Here is an 11,854-nt window from a genome sequence, read left to right on the forward strand (position 1 = left end):
TAAAACTTTTATCTCTGGAAAGACTTCTTTTTCACAGAATACTACATCAAGGTTCATAATGTAAGCTTCAAATAAACTTTACCCCCAATCAATCATCACCTGAGAGGAAAAAGCACCGCAGGCAGCACAGAGAAATGCTGACTTAGGACTCTCCCCGCTCTCTGTCTGCTTTGCATTTTAATGTTCTTTTTCTGTTAATACATGTCAGGGCCACACCCCGTGTGGGAGGAAGTGGTTTTTGCAATCCTTTTGTAGGATTTACTGTTGATAGGCAACACTTCTGGCAGGGAGGGAAGATAGGATTGTTCCACTGTGGGAAGTTTTACACAGCCCTGTGGCGCTGTAAGACTTGCAACAGCTGAATCTCTGCCTGAAGTGATCAAAACTTTGCCCAGAAAGGGTTGTTATTTGAATTTCCAGCAGTCAATTTGCTGGTAATGTAGATTTTACCAGGAGAAAAAATAAGGAAAAAAAATTTTTTTAAAAGACATGTTAAGCCCTTTTTGCTACCTCAAAAAAGTATCTTCAATTTGTACAGTAAAATCAGCCTCACAGCTGCCCTCCTCTGCTAACCCACTCCCATCAGAGGAGCTCAGAAAAGAACTTTCTAATGAAAAATTCATGTCCAATTTTCTGATACAAACACCCTACAATTCTCTGTGTTACCCAACACCCTGTGAGTCTCTGCTTATAAAATCCTCAATACTTTGTCCCTGAGGCCACAAAATTCTGCAGGACACTCCCAGATCCTCAGCTCAGCACTGAGTTTAGTGCACATTTCTCTCCACACCTCCAGGTATCTCTCCGATAAAAATTTGGTATCAATAGAGTTCAGAGGAGTCACCAGCACTGTGTGAGCTCCCCTCATGCTCAGGGAAAATGGAAAACTTTCCTGACTCATCCCTGTTCAGGCTCCAAGGGAAGCAATATCAAACATGACTCAAGGCAAGTTTCTGGAGCTTCCCTCCTTCCACATTCCCTGTTCCAAAGACCATTTTTCCCTGGATTGCTCAACTGGCTGGACAAAGATCAGCTCCTTTTGCATTACCAGCATTCAAAGGTAGGAAGAAACCTAAACCCCACTGATGAAGTATCTGATCAGTGCTGATTTTCCAGCTGTAAATTAAATGAAAAGTGATTGTTTATATCCGTATTTTCATTTCTGCTCTATAAAAAACAGAGACAGTGATCAGACAGAGTATCTGAATTGCAGATCTAAATTGACTTGGGTTTGGTAATCCTCTTTAAGCTCATTTTTCTGTGAAGTATTCTACATTCACGTTGAAGGCTCTGAATATTGTTCTCAACCTCTGATAAAGCCTTTAATTCCATATCAGCAAGGCCCTTAAGCAGGGCTTATCCTTCTATTCCATTTACTTCCATGTAATCTAGAGGACTGCAGCCTCCAATTGAAATGGAGCACACACAGAGTGCCTGTGGCTTTTCAGACGCCACTGAGGAGGCACTGGAGCACAGGAATGGGAAATCCACGTGAAGAATCCCACAACAGAGACCCTCCCATGGCTGGTCCTGCTCAGCTCCAAACCTGCTGCTCCAGGACGTGATGCTTGAGGAGCTGTGAGCACTGAACATCCCCAAAGCTGCTTGGGCACTGCCCAGCTGTGCTGCCTGGTGTTCTTCAGGAGCAGTCCCACATTCTAGAGGGGCAGGAATCCCACATTCCTGCCAGGACTCAGAGCTGGAAGCGCCGCTGGGCCTCGTCGGCGATGGCGGCAGCGATGGCCAGGGAGGAGGTGGCGGCAGGAGAGGGAGCGTTCCTGACGTGCAGGATCCTGCTCCCCACGGCCCCAGCGCCTCCATCAAACACAAAGTCATCCACCAAATTCCCCTCACTGTCCAGAGCCTGGGCTCTCACACCAGAGGGGCCCCTGCAAAAGCAAGGAGTAGCTCAGCAGCACAAGGGAAATGTTGTCACGAGTGAGGAAATCAATTCCAGTGAGAAGGTGTCCAGGGAGGAGGGCAGAGAGTGGAGGCAAAACTTTTTTGGGGAGTTTTAACACTCAGGAGGCAGAGTGAGGGTATCTGACACTCATGGGATCATTGAGGTTGGAAAATACCTCTCAGACCATCAAGTCCAACCTCTGACCTTAAAGCCCACCCCAATCCATGGGCAGGGACACCTTCCACTACCCCAGGCTGCTCCAAGCCCTGTGCAGCCTGGTCTTGGACACTTCCAGGGATCCAGGGGCAGCCACAGTTTCTCTGGGCACCCTGTGCCAGGGCCTCCCCATCCTCCCAGCCAGGAATTCCTACCCAATATCCCATCTAAACCCACCCTCTGGTAGTTAGAGGCCATTCCCCCAAGGCCCTGTAAATAGTCTCTCTCCATCTTTCTTCAGGTTCTCTTCAAGTACTGCAAGGCCATAATGAGGTCACCCCAAAGCTTCTCTTCTCCAGGCTGAATAATCCCAAAATTCTCAGCCTTTCCTCCCAGCAGAGCTGCTCCATCCCTGTGCTCATCCTGGAGCTCCAAGTCCTGCCTGTGCTGGGATCCCAAGCTGGAGGCAGCTCCATGCTTTGGTATCAGATTTTGTAGAGGAAAGGACTAAACCCCTGCCACGTTCTCTGCTGTTCAAATATGGGATTTCCCAAACAGGAGAAGTTTATTTTACCTGAGAACATCATTGGTGGTGACCTCAGGGATGAATTTCTGCAGCTGCCTCACCTGGGCACTGATGGAAAAGGCTCTGTACAGCTCCCCAAGGCCATAGGACACGTTCCTCAGGACCAGCTTCCAGAGCCCACTGCAGGGGGAGAAACAACTGCAGTGAGGAAAGCTTCCTCAAAATGCACCAGGTGCAGCTGCTGAACAAGGCAGCAAATGCAACTGCAGGGCACAAGCTCCCATTCCCAAAATCAGGAATGACATAACGTTTTGTATTTGAGAAATAAATGCCCTTCTCTGCTTCAGCAAATCTTGCTCACAGAGCTGTGGCATTGAATTAACTCCAAATTCCAGTCCTGGAAGTGTTCCAGGCCATGTTGTATGGGGCTTGGAGCAACCTGGGCAGGGACACTTTCCACTATCCCAGATTGCTCCAAGCCCCAACGTCCAACCTGGCCTCGGGCACTTTCACGGATCCAGGGGCAGCCACAGCTTCTCTGGGAATTCCAGCCCAGCCAGGAATTCCTTCCCAATCTCCCATCCATCCCTGCCCTCTGGCAGTGGGAAGCCATTCCCTGTGTCCTGTCCTTCCATCCCATGTCCCCAGTCCCTCTCCAGCTCTCCTGGAGCCCCTTTAGGCTCTGCAAGGGGCTCTGAGCTCTCCCTGGATCTTCTCTTCTACAGGTGAACATTCCCAGCTCTCCCAGCACCCTCTGCAGGTATTTAATGATGCAAGTTAAGTTATCACAGTGCACTGGACCAAAACCAAGCCTGGAATGGCTCCACCAGCACCTTCCAATGAGCAGCCACATTCCCAGACCGGCTGAGACATGTCCGGGTAGAAAATTGAAATATGAGACCACACCAAGTCAAATGTCTTGGGGAAGTCCACCCTTATCAGCACAACTATCTTTAAACACCCCAAAAATGTGGGAAAAGCAGGATTTTGGGCAGGAAGTGGCTTCCTTGGCTCACATTTCAACAAGAGCATCCAGCAGACACAAACATGAGGAATTACCTGTAGGTTACAGCATCTAAAAAGTCTCCAGGGCTGAAGTCCAAGAGTTTGTAGCCCTCTCTCTTAAAGGCCAGCACTGCATTAGGGCCAAGCCAAATGCTGCCATCCATCCTGGGCGTGAAATGGAATCCCAGGAAAGGGAACCGAGGGTTGGGAACCTGGAATGGGGCACAGGAGTGAGAAGAGTTCTTACAAACAGCAAATTTTACCATTTTATTTCCAACCACAGCCACAAAACTCTGAGTCACAGAGCCTCAGAATTGGCTCTGAGCTGGTTTTGCTGCTTGTTAATTGTGCAGTCATGGCATGTCATTAATTAAAACACTGGAGAACAGAGCAGGGCCTGGTAAAGCTGAATTTTAAGGAAAAGGAAAACAAATAACAGGGAAAAAAAAGTCCACATGATTTCTCAGAATATAAATCAACCCACAACAAAACCAATGACACTCTGATGTTATTCACCCGCAGTAATTATACTGCAATAAAAGAAAATATAAAATATTAGGAACCCTCAGTGTGTGTACAAAACAGCCTGAACTTAGCAGGCCTGGTTAATGTTAATAATAAATATCTGCATGTTCTTCTGTTGTTCCTCCCTCCCATCCCAAGACAGGCTCCTGAATGATTCCCAAGTGAGATCAGACAAACAGCAATGGCCAGCATTCCAATTTTCCCAAAGAGTCAGTATTTAGCAGGCAAAGCTAAATTCATATTCAGAAAATCAGTATTTAAATGTAGAGAATTACCTAAAATGCTGCCCTAGGAATTCTCTCCACTTGCTCTATAATGACATTTTCTGTCTAGGATTGCTCCTCCTCATCCCATTATTTGTCTATATTAGGTGGTAAAAATATTGTACCTTTTTCTCCCACATTTATTTTTTATGACCAAACCACCAAATTCAGAAATAAGGTTGAGAGGAAAACACCCAAATCTGAGTGTTGGGTATAAGCACAAAAGATTAAACCCTTCATCAATAATTCATTACAGAATCCCAGAATCACTGAGGTTGGAAAAGTCCTCCAGTGCCATCTGTGAATTTCCTGAGGGTACAGTCAACCCCTTTGTCCAGATTATCAATAAAGACATTAAACAGGACTGTTATGATTATTTAAATAATAAATAATAATTTACTGCCATCTCTCCCTGACTTCTGAATCCTGCCTACAGATTTCTTTTAGGAGATACAGAAATAATTTAGAGTTCTCTGGATATGTGGCAATGTGATGTTCCATCTTTTCTCTATTAAGGAAAAAAAACCCCGAAACTAAAACCATAAACAAACCAACTGGCAATAATTTCCCACGTGGTACTTCCACGTCTTCCTCAAAAATTAACAAAACTCAAGCTGCCCTGTCACAACCCAATTGCATCTCCAGCCTCGTGTGTGCATCGCTGTCCAACAGAAACAACCACGGAATTTTTCCCTTTTTTCTGCCTTTTCAGCAGCTCTCAGGGCACAGTGTGGCAGCCAAACCAGGGGGTACATACTGGATAAATATTTCCTTTCACCAAGTAAGACTTCTCTGGTTTGAGCACCAGATAATCCCCCCGGAAGGGGACGATGCGGGGCTCGGGGCTGCAGCCGCTGATCTCGGACAGGCGGTCGGAGTGAAGCCCTGCACAGGTCACAATGTGCCCACAGGAGATTTCCTCACCCTGTGGGGAACAAAAAACACATGAAAATTCAATGTATCTACTAAAAAAACCCCCAGGAAAACCCCACAGCTATTTATTTAGATAAGTTAGATATAACTGTTGGCAGATTTGACCCCACAAGCTGCACAAATTGTCAGCATACAGGTATGGAGAGCTGCTAAACACTTTAGCATCTAAATAAATAATTTTTAAAAAAATAAAAAACTATTATCTATTTATTTAGCTCACAGTAGCTGTTTTTAAATACTTTTCAAGGGCCTCCACAACTACGGGGTTTTTTTTTTTTTATTCAACTGAAAAATATTTTGAAAAAAAACCCCAGTATTTGGTGGAAAAAATCTTAACAGATTTTGGAAGTTACTTTATAAAGAGAAAGCAAAAAATAGGAGAAAAAAAGCAGCAGAATGAAATGTAAAAACTACCAGAGGGGTTGTGAAGTTGTTTTTGTTCCAAATATTCCCTCCTGAAGGTGAAGGGGTTACAACCACAGTTCCTGTCATGCACCTGTTTTACTGAAACAGTTCTGATGATAAAATGATAATAAAATTATGCTAAAAGCCTCCTTATCATTTTATGGATGCCAGAGCCCAAAAGTAAACATGAAAATTGGTGTTTGTCACCAAATGAACAAGTCATAAAAGGAATTCTTGGAAACACAAGCATCACATTGTGTAAATAAAGCAGATAAAGAATGTTAAACATTAGGCAGGAGAACATTATAGTTTATTATTTTACATCATCATTACCATTATTATTATTAATTTGAGCATCCTCATTGTTAAAACTGATTGCAGTTGTTTTATCCAATTGATCATGCTGCTGAACAGCAGCTTTTTAACCTTTTTTTTTGGAGATGATTAATCCATCAGAAAAAAAATAATCTTAAGATAAGGAGAAGCAGCTTCCTGGAAGGAATCGAAACTTCTTTTTCACTCTTACCTTTTTGTTCCTAACAATGACTGGGTATTTCAGTCCTGAAATGGAATAAGACAAGAGAAGGAATTACTAGGACAAGTAACAGGGAACTGACAGAAAAAGAAGCTTGTTTACCAGGAAGGAATCTTCCTCTGGAATATCTTCCAAGCTACGGAAAAACTACTGTTGTCATAATTAATGTTGTTGGACATGACTGTATTTATTAATGAATGGGGTTTTTATTCTTCCCTCTGTGTGCCAGCATAGATCTGAAGTGCCTTCAGGATAAGGAAAATCACTACCACACAAATAAACATGCAAGATTCAGATAAATCTGATTTTAGGAGGAGAGAACAACTTTATTTCTCCATTTTACTCTCACTTTCTTCCATCAGTTTTAAATGTTTTAGCTGAAGGCTGACCTGCCCGCAAAAAAACTCCAAGTGAGTTTGCTGAATACTCTCACTAAGATAATTTTGCCTTTTTTCTCATCCCTAGGAGACAGAAAAATTCAGAAATGTCATTCCAGTTAAAACAATTGTGTTTTGAACAAAAAAAAATGGGGGGGGGGGGGGCGGAATCCAGCCTTACCATCTTCACTTTCTGGAGAACTTTCTTTGGCCATTTCCATGTTTGTGACTTCAAAATCAGTCAAAATTGTCCCACCTGCTTCCTGGAAGTCTCTGGCATAGGACTGGGCAACTTGTTTGAAATCCACAATCCCAGTGTAGGGAGAATCAAGGGCCATCAGTCCCTGGAAAGGTTTTAAAGACACAGAGGAAGAGTAAAGGTTGGAATATTTCATCTGGAATACCTGCAGTGCCATTAAACGGGAGTGCTGCTGTCTCCCCACGTGCTCAGCTGGATCTGGAACATGCAAAGGATGTTTTGGGGAGCAGATCCAAAATGTTTTTACAGTGAAGATAAAAAGATTAAAAAATATTCTCCTCCAGAAAATTTCTGCCTGTACCTACAAGCACTCCTAAGTCACTCCAGAGCAAGCTGCCAGATGAAACAGCATAGGGAATTTACATCCAAGTTTTCCTTTCAAACAAAGGCAAGACTAATCAGTAACAAATCTGTGTTCCATAAACTCCACACATTCCTGTTGCTGGGAAAATAAACAGGCTGAGAAATGCTGAATAACAACCACTCCAACTGCAGTGAAATTGGCTTGATCCAAATCCATTTTATGGATGGGAGGGAATTTTCAGCCTCTTCTGAACTTGAACCTCAAGGCCAGAAAAAATATTTGTGTTCAATTAAAAGATGTTTTCACCTGAGGAAACAGCTCTTACGAGCTAATTAGAAGGATGGCAAAGCCTTACCCTGCAGAAGGGCTCCTTCTCCTGGATTTCCTTGGCTCCAATGAGTTTCAGCCCTGGGACATTGTTCTGCAGCCCCCTCTCATACAAAGCTTTGAGCCTTGGAATTTCATCGTGTTCCACAGCCACAATCAGCTTTGGGAAAAGAAAAAAAAAAGGCACAGCAGTGAGCAAAACAGAGCCAGGGCAGCTTTGGCATCAAGCTCAAGCAGCAGTGAATGAGTGAACTATGAATCTAGGGGATGAAAAATGGTTGGTGCCATTCATTGCACAGAATTCTGTTGCTGAGGAAGCACTAATATATTACAGAGAATTAAAAAATAAATGTTAAACTGTAGTTTGAGTTACTATCAATTGACAATATTTGCCAGAGGCACCCTGGGACTCCAAGTCTGCATGTGAAAGAACAGAATATGAATTTACAGATCCACTGAGATGCTTTCAGAAGTAAAACTGAAGTCAACCCAAGATGTACAAACCTCAAAGAGCTGCACCAGGAGAGTAAGGACATGTTCTGACATGGTCTGAGTGGAACTGTACCAGTTTCACTTCATTTAATCAAGGAGTGTGTTCACAGCTACCACAGGAGATAAATCCAGGCTGGGAATGACCTGTGCCAGGTTTGCACAGACCATGATCCTTCGAAGGCCACCTCACAGGTGTGAAGCTCTCCAAGCCTGGGGCTGCTTTAGGGAAAGCTTGTGAATTTTTACCATTACCTTCCCTGGAATGAACACTGCCAGGGAAGTGTCATGGAATCATGGAATTGTTGAGGTTGGAAAAAGCTCTCTAAGAGTCCAACTGATCCCTCAGCACTGTCAAGGCCACCATTGCCCCATGTCCCCAAGTCATCCACAGAGTCATGCCACATCCACAGAGCTTTTAAATCCCTCCAGGGATGGGGATTCCAGAACTGTCCTGGGCAGCTGTGCCAGGGCTGGACAACCCTTTCCAGGAAGGATTTTTCTCCAGTATCAAACCTAAAGCCTTGTGGTACAACTTGAGCCCGTTCCCTCTCCTCCTGTCCATGTTCCCTGGGAGCAGAGCCCGACCCCCCCGGCTGTCCCCTCCTCTCAGGGCCTTGTGCAGAGCCACAAGGTCCCCCCTGAGCCTCCTTTTCTCCAGGCTGAGCCCCTTTCCCAGCTCCCTCAGCCTCTCCTGGTGCTCCAGACCCTTCCCCAGCTCTGTTCCTTTCCCTGGACACGTTCCAGCCCCTCCATGTGGCTTTGCTGTGAGTGCCAGCACAGGGAACAGGCAGTGCCCTGCTCCTGTTGCCACCCTGGCACAAAATACAAAACGCTCCTCTGCCACCCTGCTGTCGGTACAAAATGCACAGATTCAGTGTCCCCCAGGCTCCAGCTGATCCCCTCAGGACAGGAGCTTGGAGCAGGCCGTCCCCTCAGGTGTGCTGCTGCACGGATCCACAGTGCCACCCTGTGCCCAGCGTGGCAGCAGAGGAAGCATAGACGAGAGAGAACTCAAATTTATCCCTCAGGGCTAAAACCTCAAGGTTAGGATAGAGAGTCCTGTGGAAACAGCAGCTCATTGCCCAGTGAGAGCTGGGAAACCCGAACTGAGTGTTAGGAATAAGTGGGAAATGGATACAGAACTCTGCTTCACTGGGTCTGACCACACCTGGAATGCTCTGCCCAGTCCTGGTTGTCACCTTGCATCAAAAATACATTGAATTAAAAAAGATTCACAGCATGAAGACAGCGTGGGGAGAGTCATGAAAAACCTTCTCTCAACATGAGACTCATCAGCAGGAAGGGATGATCTGGGGGCAGGAGAGGATTATGTACAATAGACACATTTCTGTATAAAATCATGTGCAACTTGGGAGAGTGTGAAGAAAATCCATGGCCAGGCTTATGCCACATGTTGTAACCCACATTCCACAGCTTCAGTTTCCAAAAGTAAAGCAGGGAATCCGAGGAATTCCTGTACCTTCCCACACTGCTTGTAGGGAATTCCCTTCTGGTCACAGTATTTGTAGCAGAGAGCTGCCCCCTGCACACAGAGCTTGGCCTTCAGGGAGCCAGGGGTGTAGTAAATCCCACTGTGGATCACACCACTGTTGTGTCCACTCTGGTGATGGGCTAAAGAGAAAGAAAAATACACTGTTAGAACACATGTGTTCCCACTTACTCACTTCAGCTGTCAGAAAAATGAGTTAATTGAGGTCCTGCCTTAAATCAGCTTTGTAAGAGATGATCAAGTGAGAGAACTGCAAAATTAATTCCTCCTCTGGCCTCAAAAGGTTAGAGAAACACTGACACAGCCAGCCCTGGTTAATGATAATCCATCCCAGCCTGCATTGTGTTGGATGAACAGGAGAAAAAAAAAAAACTCTAAAAACACAGGGTTTTCCTTCAAGAACAAGCCAAACAGTCAAAATGTTTTACAGGCTAAAATGAATTTTTAAAAAATCCAATTTTTACAATGAAATGCATGTCTTAAGGCCTCATCTAACATAGTATCTGTGCACTCCACAATTCCTTTGGACACGCTAGCAGGCCTGGGAGGATTTTTGAGTATTTGTGAACTGGATTAGGTTGCTATTTCCTCTTTGCAAACAGATAAAATAGTGGTGAAAAACACCACAAACATTTTTAGTGAAGTAATTTGGTCAGGTTCTTCTCCCTCTTAAGATGTGGATGCCCAAAGGTCATTCCTGCTTGGCACTCACACAGCTGGGGGTCTAGGGGTTAAAAAGTCATTTTGTATCAGTGATGGAACATCTCAAGAGCAATTTATAGCCTGGGTGATGGAGCTATTTAAGACAAGATTTTGGGCTCACAGGTCCTATTTGGAGTTAATCACCGATGTCTATCCCTTGGGATTCTCCCAGCTCCATGCAGGACCTGCCTGTGCCTTTCCACAACCTGCACTACTCCTTATCCTGGTTATTCACCCTCCTGCTCCTCTCCTGACATTCCCATGGGAGTTGTGAATCCCAGCAGTCCCTCTGCAGCCTGCACACAGCTCAGCAGCAATGCTCAGGCTTTTTTAACATAAAATTCCCAATCTGAAGTCCCAGCAGCCAAGCCCAGACTGATGACAACTCTGCTTCTCTGCTGAAGGACACATGCTTGGGAGAAAGGTGGAAGAAATTCCCTGGTAGGGGAGAGTCAGCACAGAATCCCAGGACGGTTTGGGATGGAAGGGACTTTAAAGATCACTTCATGCCATGGCCACGGACACCTTCCACTATCCCAGGCTGCTCCAAGCCCTGTCCAACCCGGCCTGGAACACTTCCAGGATGGAAAATCCACCACCCACTTCAACAACAAGAGCAGGTGCTCTCCCACAGGCTGATCCCTGCACACAGATATCCACGAGGCTCTGGCAGCGTGTCCCCGGGCACGGCCTCCCGTTGTCCCTGCGCCCTGTCCCGCCCCGTACCCGGCTCCTGCTCCTTCTCCAGCACGGCGAAGGCCAGCGAGGGATGGCGCTGGATGAGCTCCCGGGCCGCCGCCAGGCCCACGATCCCCGCGCCCACCACGGCCACGTCGAAGGAGCTGCAGGAACACGGCCATCAGAACACCGAGGGGATGAGGAAAAGGAAGAGGGGAAGAGGGGAAAGGATAGGGATAGGGGAAGGGGATGTGAAAAATAGCGAGGAGAGTGGGATATAAAGGAAGGAGATATAAGGAATAAAGGGAATATAGGGGAGAGAAAAATGGGACAGAGGAAAGGGGATAGTGGTGATTAACAGTGTAAAGGAGAAAAGGATAGGAAAAGCACATAAAGGATACAGGGGAACTTGCTATAGAGAATATAGGAGAAGTGATTATAGAGAATATAGGGGATACAGGAGAGAGAAAAGGGGATAGGGAAAGGTGATATAGCAAACACAGGATATAGGAAACAGGAATAGGGGAAGAGGAAATAGGGGGAAATGATACGGAAAGGGGAAGTGGATGAGCAGGTAAGAAGAGAGGGGAAAGGATAGGGATAGCGGACAGGGATAAGGTCACAGTTAGGGACTAGAAGAGGGGAAGAGACAGAGTTTGAGGCAGGTGCAGGTGTGAGGCGGGCCCGGCCCGCTGCCCCCCGGCCTCACCCAAGCCGCCGGCTCTGGAGCCGCCACAGCGCCGCAGCCCCGCCCGGGCCCGCGCGGCTCCTCAGCGCCGCCGCCATCTTGGGGGCGGAGGGAGCGCCGGGCCGCGGCCGCGTCCTGCCCTCCTCCTCCTGCTTTTCTCCTCCTCCTCTCCCCTCCTCCTCCTCGTCCTCCTGCTGCTCCTGCCCCTCCTGCTGTGCTCCGCCGCGCAGGGCAGAGCCGCGCCGGCCTGTGGGCAAGGTTCGGCC

The 11,854-nt window shown here is 46.4% G+C and overlaps 1 protein-coding gene across 1 annotated transcript; it reads right to left on the minus strand.

Moving 5' to 3' along the window:
* Positions 1 to 499: 499 nt before the first annotated feature.
* L2HGDH (L-2-hydroxyglutarate dehydrogenase) lies at positions 500 to 11,716 on the minus strand. The gene is made up of 10 exons (XM_066321485.1): positions 11,610 to 11,716; positions 10,949 to 11,064; positions 9,491 to 9,642; positions 7,547 to 7,678; positions 6,810 to 6,972; positions 6,243 to 6,277; positions 5,136 to 5,303; positions 3,645 to 3,802; positions 2,634 to 2,765; positions 500 to 1,889 (listed from the first exon to the last, which is right to left on the minus strand). The coding sequence occupies exons 1-10, from the start codon at positions 11,684 to 11,686 to the stop codon at positions 1,694 to 1,696; spliced, it is 1,329 nt and encodes a 442-aa protein (XP_066177582.1). The 5' UTR covers positions 11,687 to 11,716; the 3' UTR covers positions 500 to 1,693.
* Positions 11,717 to 11,854: the final 138 nt, after the last annotated feature.

Source organism: Sylvia atricapilla, chromosome 6 (assembly GCF_009819655.1).
Source record: "Sylvia atricapilla isolate bSylAtr1 chromosome 6, bSylAtr1.pri, whole genome shotgun sequence".
NCBI classification, from domain to species: Eukaryota; Metazoa; Chordata; class Aves; order Passeriformes; family Sylviidae; genus Sylvia; species Sylvia atricapilla.

What these genes read in the sequence shown, in the direction of transcription:
- L2HGDH (XM_066321485.1), bottom strand. Translation starts at nt 11,686, where the DNA reads ATGGCGGCGGCGCTGAGGAGCCGCGCGGGCCCGGGCGGGGCTGCGGCG. An exon ending in AGAAGGAGCCCTTCTGCAGG is followed by an intron (nt 6,973 to 7,546) that starts GTAAGGCTTTGC and finishes AAACCTTTCCAG; the next exon opens with GGACTGATGGCCCTTGATTC. An exon ending in ACCACCAATGATGTTCTCAG is followed by an intron (nt 1,890 to 2,633) that starts GTAAAATAAACT and finishes TTGCTTTTGCAG; the next exon opens with GGGCCCCTCTGGTGTGAGAG.